The 16,011-nt window shown below is 33.6% G+C and overlaps 1 protein-coding gene across 1 annotated transcript; it reads right to left on the bottom strand.

Annotated features, from left to right (window-relative positions):
- Nucleotides 1-1,136: 1,136 nt before the first annotated feature.
- On the bottom strand, nucleotides 1,137-2,428 carry LOC141666117 (uncharacterized). Its single transcript, XM_074472115.1, has 2 exons — nucleotides 1,567-2,428; nucleotides 1,137-1,483 (listed from the first exon to the last, which is right to left on the bottom strand). The coding sequence occupies exons 1-2, from the start codon at nucleotides 2,426-2,428 to the stop codon at nucleotides 1,137-1,139; spliced, it is 1,209 nt and encodes a 402-aa protein (XP_074328216.1).
- Nucleotides 2,429-16,011: the final 13,583 nt, after the last annotated feature.

The following is a 16,011-nucleotide window of genomic DNA, read 5'->3' on the forward strand; positions in this document are numbered from 1 at the left end:
ATTCTACAACAAGAATTACAGTTTTTCAGGACTCTTACATTCAAGTTTTTGTTAAATGACTATGCTTCATCAATGGAAATTCATGTAATAATTTATATCCGGTCCATCAAAAACTTGAAGGCCTGAACTGATCTTATGCTATGTTTTTTCAACATTATGCTTCTTTCATTTTTGGGGAAATACTCAGAAAAAAATAACTCTTGGAAGCAATTTAATACCGGTTTCAATTGGTTCATGCTTGGTGTCCTTGCATATTTAAAAATCATATAAGACATTCCATCTCACTTCACCTCTCTGGTACTCAGAACTCTTGTTTTTGCAGAGGTTTATGGTAGTTATTTTATGTGTGTATATCATTGTGCAGGTTGACCAGGCAATAGAGATGTATGAGGGGGTTATGAAAGAGAAGTTCATGTTTATACATCACTGGAATGCATTGCAATTTTCACCAAAATATCAAGCTAGTCTAGAAAAAAAGAACAAGCCAACTAAGGACAAAGATGTATCCTCACAGTCTGTTGACAGTCAAATTCCTACAAGCCGAGATTCTGATGAAATGATGGAACGTCCAATGGGAAGCAAAGCTGCAAAGAAACTGAAAAGAGCTTCCAATGAAGCAAAAGATGAGGAGGGCTTGGAAATTCTTAAAACAATGCAGAAAGATGCATTGGCCATTACTTCTTGAAGAACAGAATCAATTCAAATTAGCGTGCAGTTACAGAAGGATATGATGCAGTTACAAAAGGAGGAGTTGCAGCTACGCTTAGCTAAGGAGGAGTGGGAGAGGAAAAAAGAGGAGCGAGAGAGGTAAAAAGAGGAGCGAGAGAGGCAAGTTTATGAAGCATCCATCATGGCAATTGACACTAGTAAAATGCTACTGGATCAAGCTATATATTATGATGCACTCAAAGCTAGGATAATTAGAAATATATCATAATATGTTTTATTTCATGTACTTGACTTTATTGTGCCAATATTATGTATTAGACTTAATTTTGCTTATTTTGTAAATCAATGATTCTTATTGTTACAAAGCAGAATACATAGAGAATACCATTACAATTATAAAAGTAAATTACATGACATAAATGAAAAAATTACAACACAATACTGAAGATAAATCAAATAACAAACATTTAATTCATGACGTCACCGTGAATCTGCCAAAGATGTTCCACAAGATCATTTTGTAACCGAATATGAGCTTGTTTGTCTCGAATCTGCTGGTGCACCTGTATGAATTCCCTAAAGGTATTTGGATGATGTGGTTCTCTTTCAACAGTTGGTTCAACATTTGTATCAAATTGTTCTTCTTCGGTATGCAATTCCCTTTCATCTTCAATGATCATGTTATGTAATATGATGAAGGCTATCATAATATACTTCATTGTTTCCATATCCCAAAATCGTGAAGGTCCAGGAATCATAGCAAACAGAGATTGTAATACTCCAAATGCTCGCTGAACATCTTTTCTAACAGATTCTTGTGCACATGCAAAATATTTTTTTTGTTACCTTGGTGTTTTGGAATAGTTTTCACAAAAGTTGGCCAGGAAGGATATATACCATCAGCAAGATAATATCCCATATTATATTCATGCCCATTAATGGTATACCTCATTTCAGGTCCATGACCTTCTGGCAATTCTTGAAATAAATGAGATCGATCCAAAACATTAATATCATTTAACGATCCCGATAATCCAAAGAAAGAATTCCAAATCCACAAGTCCTTTGCAGCTATTGCTTCTAATATAATAGTAGGATCATGAACATGACCTATATACATACCTTGCCAGCCAGTAGGACAATTCTTCCACTTCCAGTGCATATAGTCAATACTACCCAACATTCCAGGAAAGCCTCGTTGTTCATTTTCTGCTAACAATCTGGTCACATCTTCATCTTTTGGTCGTCTTAAATATTCAGCACCGAAGACTTCAACGATAGCTTTAACAAATATTCTTAGGCTCTCTATTGTATTACTTTCACCAATTCGAACATAATCATCAATAGCTTCTGATGTCGTTCCGTATGCAAGCATCCTAAGTGCAGCTGTCAATTTTTGGAGTGATGATAGTCCCCGCATTCCTACAGCATCATTTCGTTGGGTGAAATAATTGTCGTGTATTGTAACTGCTTCTTGAATTTTCAAAAATAACGATCTACGCATCCGAAATCTTCGACGAAATTGTGTATCTGTGTATGTAGGTGTATCGGCAAAATAATCACGATACAATCTAGCATGGCCTTCTTCTCTATTTTGATCAATTACACGATGATTCATCGTGGAACCACCGTGATGCGATTCAGAATTTGCTCTTTGTCGTCGATGGTGGAAGTAAGCAACACTCATTCTCATTCTTGCTTCATGCTCCTCTTCTTCTGCTTGCATGATATCAGGAATCATTTGTGTGGTGTTTTCCATTACAAATGAGTATTTTAGAAGTGTGAATGAATTTGAGTTTGTAGAAAATTTGTGTTTACTTCAGTTCTGAAATTTGGTATTTATAACCAAAAAATTATGAGCGTTGGAATATAGCCGTTGGAATATAACCGTTACAATTTGAAAAAAACCAAAAAAAACTGTTTTTGAAATATAGCTAACCATTATAGCTAACACCATTGGAGTCCAACACCTTACAGATTCAACAAATTTTACATAACCATTACTTTATATTATTTTAGCAACCCAATTTAGCTACTCCCCTTGGAGATGCTCTAACAAATTGATTTTTACAAAAAATATATAAAAACATAAAAAAGGCATAACATCATTTTTATCCTCATCTTCAAAATTATTATCTACAACTCTCTCCGTCTCTTCCCCTGGAACAAAAAGTGCATCTTAGTGTTCCCATCTTTCCCACGATCGATCCCTATACATCGGTCTTTAACCACTCGTTCGAAAAAAAATACACCGTAAATACATCTTTTTCCTTTAAACATGGATCATAATTTTAAAAAATACGACGCTCTTTCAGTTGTTCGAAATATTTGTAGAACTACACATCTATACTATATTATAATATATGAAACATTTGGTGAGCGTTCGGTACTTCTTGAAATTACTTAATTACCCTTAATTAATTTTTCTATATCTAATTGGTTAGTTAGTCGATCGGTCAATTCCAATTATTATTGATATTGAAGTCAACTTCCTCTAAGAATTTAAATTCTATTTCATATCCAACTCAATATTATTATTAACTTATATTAAAGTCAACTTCTTCTACTAATTTTAAATTCTAATTCATATTTAGTTTATATTATTCTAATTGATATTTCGGAATAAAATAAATTTAAGCAAACTAAATATAATTGTTGAATTTAGTTGATCTAATGTGCATCGCGTTAAGAAAAAATATAAGTACTATCGATGTGTCTCCAAAATTATATTATATTGAACTAGGATAAACGAAATAATATATATTAGTCATTCAGGATAAATAAAACATAATTCAACCAACTAAAATAAAATCATATATATTAATTATTAAGGCTAAAGAAAATCATCTTATTATTCGGACATAAAAAATTAAAAGTAAACTAAATATAATTAGTTGAATTTGGTCGTAGTAATGGGCCTTAGGCTAAAATAAAATAAAGTAAACGGGATAAATCAAATTAATATCAGATTAAGCAAAATTCGTATCCTATTGATATGAACCAAAAATTAAATTTTAACTAAACATAAACATAAATATTTTTATTTTTATTTTTAAAACACATGTAAAATGATCAATAAAACTATATCGTTCAAATAGTTCTTATAGTTTATCGATTAAGTAATAACCTCTCAAAAATAATATTTTTGTAAAATTTCCAATATAATAGAAACATTGTATTTTTATTCTTAAAACTATAAAATCTCTATAATAATATTTTTTAAAAACTTTGAACATATACATGTATTAATATAATTATCACAAAGTTATATCATTTAAAAAGGTATAAATAAAAAAAAGTAATGAACAAATTTAAAAAATTCAATTCAAAATATTTTTGTTTAAAAGATTATATAATATTAAAAAAAATTATGCATACGTGCATCGCACGGGTTTTAAGCTAGCACTCCCTCCGTCCCACTAGGATGTTTACGTTACTATTCGGCACGCATTTCGAGGCTTCTATAAAGTATAGTTTCATAATGTTTTTTCAAAAAAAAATTTAATAAAAGTTTAAACATAAAACTTTTATTCAAATTTTTTTATTTTAAAATATTATGAAACTATATACTTTAAATGAGCATTGAAAAGCGTGCTGAAAAGTAACGTAGACAATACAGTGGGACAGAGGGAGTATATTATAATAGACGAAACATTAAAAGTTTGGTAGTCGGTCGGTCGGTAATTGTTGAAATTACTTAAATACCCTTACTTAATTATTCTAATTCTAATTATTGGGTCGAGTATTTCTAACTCTAATTGATATTGAAGTCAACTTCCTCCGCTGCCTTACTAATTTCAATTCTATTTTATATTGAACTCTATATTATTATAATTTATATTAAATTCAACTTCTTCTACCAATTTAAATTTTAATTCATATCGAATTCTATATTATTTTAATTTATTAATTCGGGCTAAATTAAATTTAAACAAACTAAATATAATTATTAATATTTAGTTGATATAATGTGACATGGGCTACGATAAAATAATAATACTATCAATCCTCCTAAAAATATTATACTAATGAATTAGGATAAACAAAATAATATATTTTATTTATCCAGGATATATAAAAATACATCATACAATTGATTCAGACTAACACAAAACTAAAATAAAAATACAATTCGACCAACAAAATGAAAATTATATATACTAATTATTCAGTCTAAAACAAAATTAACTTATTGATCCAGAATTTAAAAAAATTAAAAATAAACTAAAAATATTTAGTTTGATTTGATCGGTGTATTGGGCATCGGGCTAAAATAAAATAATGTAAACCACTTATCCGAGATAAATCAAACTAATATTAGACTAAGTATAATTCGTATCCTATTGACGTGAACTAAAAAATCAAATTTTAATTAAAACATAATTTTTTTAAAATACACATAGAATTATCAATAAAACTATGTCGTTCAATCAATAATATCATCTTTTTAAAATATCTTTTATAGAGTTATAGTTAATTGATTAAGTAATCACCATGCTAAAATAATATTTTTTAAGGTTCCAACATAATGGAAACATTATATTTTTACCCTCAATAAAATAATAATTTCGTTATAATATTTTTCCCCTTACCAATGCAATCACTTTAAATAAGTTTAAATATTCTAAAAATGTTAGATATATTTGTGATGTCATGTCTAATATAATTTGTATTTAGTTTTCAGATCTTACTTAACAGGACAAATCAGTACTTAACTGGAAATCAGTATTTATACTGAAGTCAGATCTTAAGATATCAGAACTTAGGTTGTCAGAACTTAAGATATCATGAGATATTTATCAGGAGATAATATCAGGACTTAAGGAGACTTTCAGATAAGGAAGGCGGCTGATTTAAAGGAAAAAGATCGAGACTGAAACAAGAAGAGATATGCATGAAGAAGAATTCTATAAGGAATAGAATACTTGGAAGAAAAGATAACTGATTGATATATATTAGGAAGCAGAATTATATTCGATATCAATTAGAAGATTATCTTGTAACTGTGTAGTATATAAACACAGACATAGGGTTTACACTAAATGTGTTATCTTAATCGAGTTTATTATTCATTGTAACCCTAGCAGCTCTCGTGATAATTTGTTCATCAGTGAGAGAAAACAGTTCTTTGTAACAGAGTTTATTGTGTTGAATAAAATCTTTGTTATATTACTTAAGTTCTTATATTCGATTTAATTGTAGTAAACACTATATTCAACCCCCTTCTACAATGTGTGTGACCTAACAAGTGATATCAGAGCAATCTGTTAACATACATACAGTAAAGATCCAAAAACAATCATGTCTGAAGAAGCACAAACTCCAACCAAGCCCACCAAAACTGAAGAAACTCCAAAGACTCAAATCCATAATCGATATGAGACTATTAGGGTTCCCATACCGAAACCTTCTGAGTATCCCATATGGAAGGTGAGGATGTATATGTTTCTGGAAGCTACAGATCCATAATACCTTGACAGAATCAATGAAGGACCACATAAGCCAACCAACCTCTCTGTTGTAGTTGCAGATCAGCTAGCACAGACTGCACTAAAGGAGAAAAGTGAATATACAGCTGAAGATATCTCATCTATTGCAAAGGATGCAAATGTAAGACATTTGCTGCATAGTGCCATTGATAATATCATGTCAAACAGGGTAATAAACTGCAAGACTGCGAAGGAGATATGGGATGCCTTGGAGACAAGATGCCAGGGAACTGATTCAATTAAGAAGAACATGAGGACTATACTCACTCAAGAGTATGAGCACTTTGACTCAAAACCTGATGAGTCATTTACTGGTTTATATGATAGATTTGTCAAACTCTTGAATGATCTGTCACTGATGGATAAGGAATATGATCTTGAAGATACTAATCTCAAATTCCTTTTAGCTCTTCCTGAAAGTTGGGATTTGAAGGCCACAACTATAAGAGACAACTATGCTCTTGATGAAACTACTCTTGTTAAAATTTATGGTATGCTCAAGACTCATGAGCTTGAGATGGATCAAAGAAGCAAGAGGCATGGGAGAAAGTCAAGGACAATTGCTCTTAAGGCTGAGGAGGAATCCCCTAAAGTGGTTGTCTCAAAGAAAAGCAAAGGAAAGGCTCTCATCACAAAGTCTGATACTGAGTCATCAAGTTCTGATAATGATGATGATTCAGAAACTAAAAGTCTATCTGAGTGGACCCTGATGAAGAGATGATGAAGCTGTGTGCTCTTATGGTGAAAGGAATCACAAAGATTGCATATAGGAAATTGAAAAGGGGAAAGAAATTTTCCAGGAAAGGTGCAACATCTGATAAGAAAGGTTTCAGAAAATCTGAAGGCAAAGGAGGAAAGTCTGATAGAGAAGATTACTCAAATGTCAAATGCTACAACTGTGGTGAAAAAGGCCACATATCTCCTGATTGCAAGAAAGTGAAGAGTGACAAAGGCAAGGCTCTTGTCACAAAGAAGAAAAGCTGGACAGACACTTCAGATTCTGGAAGTGAGGTGAACTATGCCTTGATGGCAAATGATGATAGCAGTTCTGAAGCTGCTAAGTTAAAGGTACCTCAAACTACTTATGCCTTTCATGCTGATGATATTACTGAGTTGAGAAGATATCTTAAAACCATGTTCATTAGTTATAGAGATCAAACTTTAACATGTGAAAGATTAACTTCTGAAAATCTTGCTTTTAAAAAGAGGAATGATTATTTAGAAAAAGAGTTAGTTATGTTCCATCAAACTCATAAAGATAGAGATGATGCTTTCTATATTAGAGATGAAGTCCTTGGACTAACTCTGGCAAAACAACTCAGAATTTGTTAAGTAGTGGAAATTGGAAAGAGGGCTTAGGTTTTGGAGATGATAAGAATAATAAATTGGAACTGTAGAAATTGAGTCTATAGTTGTTAAACAAAATCCAAAGGTAAATCCTGTTAAGTTTGTAGCTGTAAAGTCTGATATTGATAAATCAGAAGTTAAAGAGAAATTAACTTCTGACAAACCAAAACAGGATAAGTCAACTGAAGTTAACATAGGCTTAATGACAAACAAGTAACTTAAGCATAAGCTGAAAGATGTTAAGAATGTAAACAAGTAAAGCCACCTAGGAAAAATAGGAATGGAAAGGTAGGTGTGAATAAAAGCAATGATTATAAGTCTGTTCCTAATGCTCCTAAAAAGAAATGTTATAACTGTGGAAATTCTAACCATCTGGCTTCTTTTTGCAGGAAGAATAAGAACATAAACTCATTACCTTCAAAATCAGGAGTTAAGAGTCAGTCTGTTAGATATAGGCCACAAAATCCTTGTTTTCATTATGGTAGTTTATGGAATTCAATTTATACATGTAAGAAATATCATAGTTTGTACTATTATTATAATCAAATAAAACCTTATTTAAAGAGAGTTAACATTATTCCTTCTAGTGTAAGTTCTGATGCAAAGTCTGATATTGTAAATTCTAATAAGAAAACTGTTAACATAAACTTTGATGTAAATCCGCTGCAAATGTTAACAAACTTATTAAGGCCAAAGGATTCAAGCAAGTCTGGGTCCTTAAAACTAATCATTAGTGGTCTTTGTGATTGCAGGGCAACAGGAAAAACATCCTAGTTCTGGACAGTGGATTTTCGGGACATATGACTGGAAATAAAGCCCTGCTATCAGACTTTGTGGAAAAAGCTGGCCCAGGTGTTTCTTATGGAGATGGCAACATGGGAAAAACTCTGGGATATGGAAATATCAATCTTGGGAATGTCATCATTGAAAAAGTAGCTCTAGTCTCAGGACTTAAACACAATTTGCTGAGTGTTAGTCAAATCTGTAACAGAGGTTATCATGTGGATTTCTTTGAAGAACACTGTGAAATTGTAAGCAAATCTACAGGCAAAGTTGTTCTGAAAGGATACAGGCATGATAACATTTATGAAGCCAAGCGTTCAACAAGTAATGATGGTTCTGTAATCTGTCCGTTAAGTAGAGTATCAATTGAAGAAAGCTGGAACTGGCACAAGAAACTCTCTCATTTAAATTTCAACAATATAAATGAACTAGTCAAGAAAGATCTTGTGAGAGGACTGCCAAAATCAGTATTTGCTCCTGATGGCCTTTGTGATTCATGTCAAAAGGCAAAACAAAGAAAATCTTCATTCAAGAGAAAGACCGAATCTTCAATTCTTGAGCCTTATCGCCTACTACATGTTGATTTATTTGGTCCAGTGAATGTCATGTCTATTACAAAGAAGAAATATGTTATGGACATAGTGAATGAGTTCACCAGATACACATGGGTGTATTTCTTGCACACAAAAAGTGAAACTACATCTATCTTGATTGATCATGTCAAACAACTGGATAAATTGGTCAAAGACTCTGTGAAAATTTAAAGAAGTGATCATGGCACTGAGTTCAAGAATTTGATTATGGAAGAGTTCTGCAAAGACCATGGAATAAAGCAGGAATTCTCTGCTCCTGGAACTCCACAGCAAAATGGAGTTGTTGAAAGAAAGAATAGAACTCTTATTGAAGCTGCACGAACTATGCTTGATGAAGCAAAGTTACCAACCTATTTTTGGGCTGAAGCTGTGCAGACTGCTTGTTTTACTCAGAATGTAACACTTATCAACAAGCATGAAAAGACACCATATGAGATGGTAAAGAAAAAGAAGCCAAATCTGAAGTATTTTCATGTATTTGGATGCAAGTGTTTTATTCTTAAGACTCATCCTCAACAGCTATCCAAATTTGATCTAAAGCTGATGAAGGAATTTTTGTTGGATATCCACTTTCCACAAAAGCCTTCAGAGTCTACAATTTAAGAACAAGGGTTGTCATGGAATCTATCAATGTCTCTTTTGATGACAAGAAGATTACTGAACTTGAAGATTTCAATGATCATGATCAGCTGAGATTTGAGAATAAAGTTTTAAATTCTGATTCTGTAAATCCTGACAGTCTAAATCCTGACAGTCTAAATCCTGATACTGCAAATTCTGATGGATTAAACTCTGATGTCATTGAAACTGTGGTAACTACGCCAAAGGAAAATGCACCTGTGCAGGGGGGAGCATTTTGAAGATTCAACCACATCTCAAGAAGCATCGGAATCTAGATTAGGCTCTTCAAGTTCTGATTCATCAAGTTCTGATGGGCCAAGTTTTGATAATTCTGAAAACTCAAATACTGATAATTCTGGAAAATGTTGATGGAGACAGCATGGATCATGGGGGAGCATCCAGTTCTACAGATAACGTTCCATCTGCAAGGAAGTGGACTAAAGCACATACACCTGACTTGATTATTGGAGATCTTGAAGCAGGTATAAGAACTAGAACATCAATATCAAATGAATGTCTCTATCACTCTTTTCTTTCTCAGGCTGAACCAAAGAAAGTGGAAGAAGCTCTTCAAGATGCTGATTGGGTGCAAGCAATGCAGGAAGAGTTAAATGAATTTGAAAGAAATAAAGTCTGGACCCTGGTGCCAAGACCAAAGAACAGATCTGTTCTTGGTACAAAGTGGGTGTTCAGAAACAAAACTGATAGTGATGGTATAATTATAAGGAATAAAGCAATGCTGGTTGCAAAAGGATATTCTCAACATGAGGGAATTGATTATGATGAAACATTAGCACAAGTTGCTAGATTGGAAGCCATAAGGATATTTTTGGCTTATGCTGCTCACAAAAAGTTTACAGTCTTTCAAATTGATGTAAAAAGTGCTTTTCTTAATGGAGAATTGAAAGAAGAAGTATATGTTGAACAACCTCCAGGTTTTGTAGATTCAAAATTTCCTCATCATGTCTACAGACTTGATAAAGCACTTTATGGCCTTAAGCAAGCTCCAAGAGCATGGTATGAGATATTAGCTCAGTTTCTTCTGGAAAGTGGATTTAACAGAGGGACTATTGACAAAATATTGTTTTATCTCAACCACGGAAAGGACTTACTTTTGGTGCAGATATATGTTGATGATATCATTTTTGGTTCTACAAATGACATACTTTGTAAAAGGTTTGCCAAACTAATGCAGTCAAAATATCAAATGAGTATGATGGGAGAACTTAGATATTTTCTAGGCCTTCAAGTCAAGCAGAATGAAGATGGAACTTTTCATGTCAATCTGAGTACACCAGAAATTTATTGAAGAAGTTTGGAATACAAGATTGTTCAAGTACATCCACTCCTATGGTCACTGCAATAAAATTGGATAAGGATACTGGTACATCAGTAGAGATTACTGATTACGTAGGTATGATTGGCTCACTACTCTATCTAACTGCAAGTAGACCTGATATCATGTATGCTACCTGTCTTTGTGCAAGCTTTCAAGCAGATCCAAGAGAACCTCACTTAACAGCTGTAAAAAGAATTTTCAAGTACCTTAAGGGTACAACTGATCTAGGATTGTGGTATCCTAGAGAATCAGACTTTAAGCTAATAGGTTACTCCGATGCAGATTTTGCAGGATGCAAAATTGACAGGAAAAGCACTAGTGAAAGCTGCCAATTTCTTGGAGGCAGATTGGTTTCTTGGTTTACCAAGAAATAAAAGAAAATTTCCACATAACCTGCAGAAGCAGAATACATTGCTGAAGGAATCTGTTCTGCACAGATTCGTTGGATGAAGAATCAGTTACTGGATTATGGGTTAACATATTCCAAAATCCCTATTTACTGTGATAATCAAAGTGCTATTGCTACGACAGGTAATCCAGTTCAACACTCAATGACAAAGCACATCAGCATAAGGTACCACTTCAGTAGGGAACATGTGGATGAAGGTACAGTGGAATTGCATTTTCTTCCAACCGATCAACAACTAGCAGATATCTTCACAAAACCATTGTGTGAAGCTACTTTTACAAGATTGGTAAATAAACTTGGAATAGTTTCAGGTTCTTTCTCTAAATCTGCTTAGTTTATGTTCTGATACATCAGACTTAATGATCAGTATTTACAGATATTACTATCTTTGTGTATTATGTGCTTAAATTGAAATATTCTAAGTGCTGATTGTTATCTGATATGAATTTCTAAACTTTGATAGTGATATGAATGTTTTGTGTGCCTATTCAATCCAATGAGGATAACTGTGCTAGATGCTGACCTAGTAGTCTTTAACATACTAAAGATCCCATATTTGAAGTAATTGTTTATGTGGAAATATTTTGACACAAGCAAATTCTGATATTGAGCTTAGTTATGTTTACTTTATATATCTTATTACTAAGTCAAAAACTAGAATAATGCTTCATATCTGTTAAATTCTGATGTTAGTAAATCTTATGGATGTACTAAGTGTTGATAAGTCTCACTTATCAAAAGAAAAAGAAAAAAAAAGAAAAAAATATCAGGTACTCCTTTGAGATCTAGAGTAAAAATGTGGAAGGGAAGACCCAAGGGCATTGCTGTTATTAAGTAATATGCATTAGAAAAGCAAAATAAAATTTTCTTGGTGACTTTTCACATTCTCTGATTACTGGAGAAATAATCTGACAACAACATAAATTCTGATAAGCAGTCGTGACTAACTTACACTGAGAAGCCACTGTAAAAAGGAATTTCAAAAGATGCATAAAATGAGCACAAAACAGTTGAGGTGGACTCATGCATGAACTCATTCTATAGTAGACTTCAGAATAGTGACAGATTTTGAGCAAAGTTCTTAGTTATGCCTTATTTCTAAGATGTACTGAAGTGAATCAGACTTTACTCTTTGTCTGATATTTAGTTTAATGCACACACATACACTCCATATGAATGATGAAAATTACTGTGGTGATAAATGTTGTTTTGGATTAACAGTTTAAGTGTCAGTTATATAAATTCTGAGGACATGTTCAGATGGAAGTTTTGATGAAACCATATCAGTATTTGTGTGAAGATTTACAGGAATAAACATTAACTTTTCGAGTTAATGAGCCATATTCTGATGACTTTTAAATTCTGATAATAATCAAGTTCTGATGCTGACGTGGCAGTATTTATTTACTTGGTTTATTTTTGGTCATTACTTGAACGGTTATATTTTCTCAGAATATTGGGTTATGTGAGATAAAGCAGTAATAATCATTTGTTTAGTGGGAACAGTTTTTTTAAAACTGAACATGCAATGTAATTATTACTTATTTACCGTGCCTATTAACTTTTGCCTTAACTGCTGCATGGCTGACAGGTGTAAAGGTATGTTCCACTTCTCATTAACTGTTGCAACGTGGGGTGTCTAAGTAAAAGAGATAAAAGATTTTCAAATCTTTTATTTTCATTTTTATTCTACTCACTCTCTCTTTTTTCTTATCCTCTCTCACATTTTCTGACGGTTTTCTATACAGACATTTCATCAAACACCTTACAGGCACTCTAACTTCTCACTTATTTTTGATGGCGCCCAAGGATTTAATATTTGATGGAGCCAAGTTTGTACCAAATAACTATGCTGCAATCTTGAATAAGGCTAGAGCTCCATCAGATCTGTACTTTGTGCAATATTTATTAGCCAATAGTGAGATTGGGTATGCTTTGACCCAACCTCAAACTATTTCAAGCCAACAAGTGCGGACATTTTGGCGTACTGGGCTTTTTGATGATGGTGGTGCTACTGGTACTCCGAGCATTATTTTCACATCAGGAGATGTCGAGCATGTGGTTACTCTTGGAGCAGTTCGTAAAGTTCTCCACTTACCTGAAGGTTGCACATTCTCAACAGTGGAGGATCCTATTTTACAGCAGCTTATTGGCTAGTCTGGGCTATGAGAAAAATTTGGGAAAGCTAGGTCAACTGAAAAGATCTAACATCAGAAAGGAATGGAGCTTTTTCTTTGATTGTATCATTAAGGCATTCACCAAATCGGGTATGCCCTTATTTATCAAACTCATTTTGATTTTGCAAGTGCTGTGCTAGGTTTTATAGGGGATATGATGACAAAGGATAGGATTGTAGTATACTTTGCTAGATTCTGTCATCTTATATATACTTTCTATTGTGCTGATGAACCCCAACCTGTCACTGATTTAATTTCACCCTTTAAGCTTGCAAAAAGGGCTTTTAATGATCTATTACATGCTGACAATAAAAAACCAGTGCTGAGACCCTTACAAATTCCTCAATTAGTAAAATAGATCTTGGTAAATGCTGATCCGCAAACTTATACATCTGTCTATCCTGATGTTCAACCCACCAACTCATCACAACCAACACAACAGCCATCAGAACATACCACAACTACACAAATACCTCAAACTTCTCAACCTGAACCAACTCAACCCTCCATCAGGACATATTACAAACCAACACAGTTATCTCAACCTCAACCTTCAGCAGATCCAGTGAAGCCTTCATCTTCAAAATCCAAGAGGACTAAGATAGTACCTCAACCTCAACAGAAGAGAAGGAGAATTGTTCTGAGAGATGAGTCAGATACTGAGGAACAGGTTCCAATATCAGAAAATGTTGTTATAGAAGCTGAGAAGATCTCTTCTCAGAAAGATACTTAAACTGGGAGTTCTAGGCCCCTTAAAAGGCTTAGAAAGCTAAATTCTGATGATGAAGCTCCCAAAGTCTCTAAGTCTGCAAAGGGACTTAAAAAGCAAAGAGCCAGGAGGGCTGTAAGTGTATCATCATACTCTGAAGAAATTCTGGAAGCAGCAGCTAAGGAAGGGGGTCAGGAATCTCTGATCCCAACAGAACCTATAGTAATTGAATTACTTCCCACAGCTGAATCAGACTTTAATCAAGCTCAACAGTCTCCTATTCAAGAGCAAGAGGATATTCCAGAGCAAGTGTCTACACCTCCTGGGTCTCCTATCATTAATCCAGTACATGTTGAAGACCCAGTTACAAATGCTAAAATTGATATTCATAACTTGATTGTGCCTGAGGTTGTGAACTTGGAAGCTCCACCAACTCGATTCAGTCCACCAACAACACCAATTCTAGATGCTGATTTCAATAAAGATATTCCAACAACACCAATTCTGAATCTGGATGATGCAAATCAGATTTTAGGTGGCCATCAAAATTTGGATGTTGATAAGAACTTAGTTGCATATCAGAATTTAGAGGATGATGTTGAAGCCTCTATAGCCTCATATACTGGTATTTTATCAGAGGATGCTGATACTGCAGGCTCTGTAAGTTCTGATGCTGACAATGCTGAAATTACTGGTGAAGCTGCTACAAATGTAGATGCTAATGCAATTGGTCCATCTGGACATGTACCTCAACAAGCTCCATGCAAAGCTGATTTGATCAAGAAGTTTGTTAGAGAGGATGCACCAGTACCTTGGAGTGAAACTCCTAGAGGAAATGAGTGGACTAAGGAATGGAACACAGTTAGTTTTATTCTTACTGAAAAAATTCTTGTTGAGCACCTTGCCAAGGCTGATGAAATGCTGATAAATAATGATTTTAAGGCACATTTGAGAGTTACTGCATTGAGTACAAGGCACCTTCAAGCTCAACATTTAATAACTCATGACAAGGTGAATAAAATTCAAGAATCTCTGATCCAGCAAGATATGAATATAAAATTGGAAAAAACAGATTTTTCAAGCCAGCCTTTGATAAAATTGGGTATATTGAAAAGACTTAGGAGAGGCAACAAGATCAGATTTCTGAAATTCTAAAGAATCAAGTTTCTCAGCAAAATCAACTCAATGGGATCCAATACTCAGTGGAATTGCTTATCTCTCATCTTTTACCTGCTGATGCCAAAAAGGGGGAGAAAGTAATTAAGTCCAAATGCAAATCTATTCAACCACTGAAGGGTAAGGATGATGGAAATGATGACCAGGGAAACTCTGGAATGGGTAGAGGTCATGGTCAAGGCAGAGGTTTTTCATCAAGCAAAGCTGGAACTACTAGTCAAAGAATAAGTTCTGATACTAGGAGAAGAATAAGTTCTGATACTGGTAAAAGGATTAGTTCTACTGAACATCTGGAACTTGATGAAGAGATTTCAAAGAGATTATTTCTCTAAGAAAATCTTGGAATGGACTTTGAAAGTCTAAAGGAAGAAGAAGCTAGACTTAAAGCAGAAAATATCAACTCCAAGTCTAAAACTTATGTTGTTGAAAAGAAACTTCCAAAGCCTAAGGGCATTATGATAAAAGAAAAGACAAATTCTGAGGCAACCAAAGCCAAATCACAAGTGGAGGTAAATCCTAGATCCAAGGGAAAAGAAAAAATAGGTGACCCTATAAAGGTATATATGCCAGTTATGGATCTGGAAGAAAAATCTGAAGAAGATGCTAGTCTTACTCTGATGAAAAAGAAGATTTCTCAACCAACCTATGACATGGGTCAAGTTGTTCAGTGTCAAGATGTAGTAAGTTCTTATATGACAC

Source organism: Apium graveolens, chromosome 6 (genome assembly GCF_009905375.1).
Source record: "Apium graveolens cultivar Ventura chromosome 6, ASM990537v1, whole genome shotgun sequence".
NCBI classification, from domain to species: Eukaryota; Viridiplantae; Streptophyta; class Magnoliopsida; order Apiales; family Apiaceae; genus Apium; species Apium graveolens.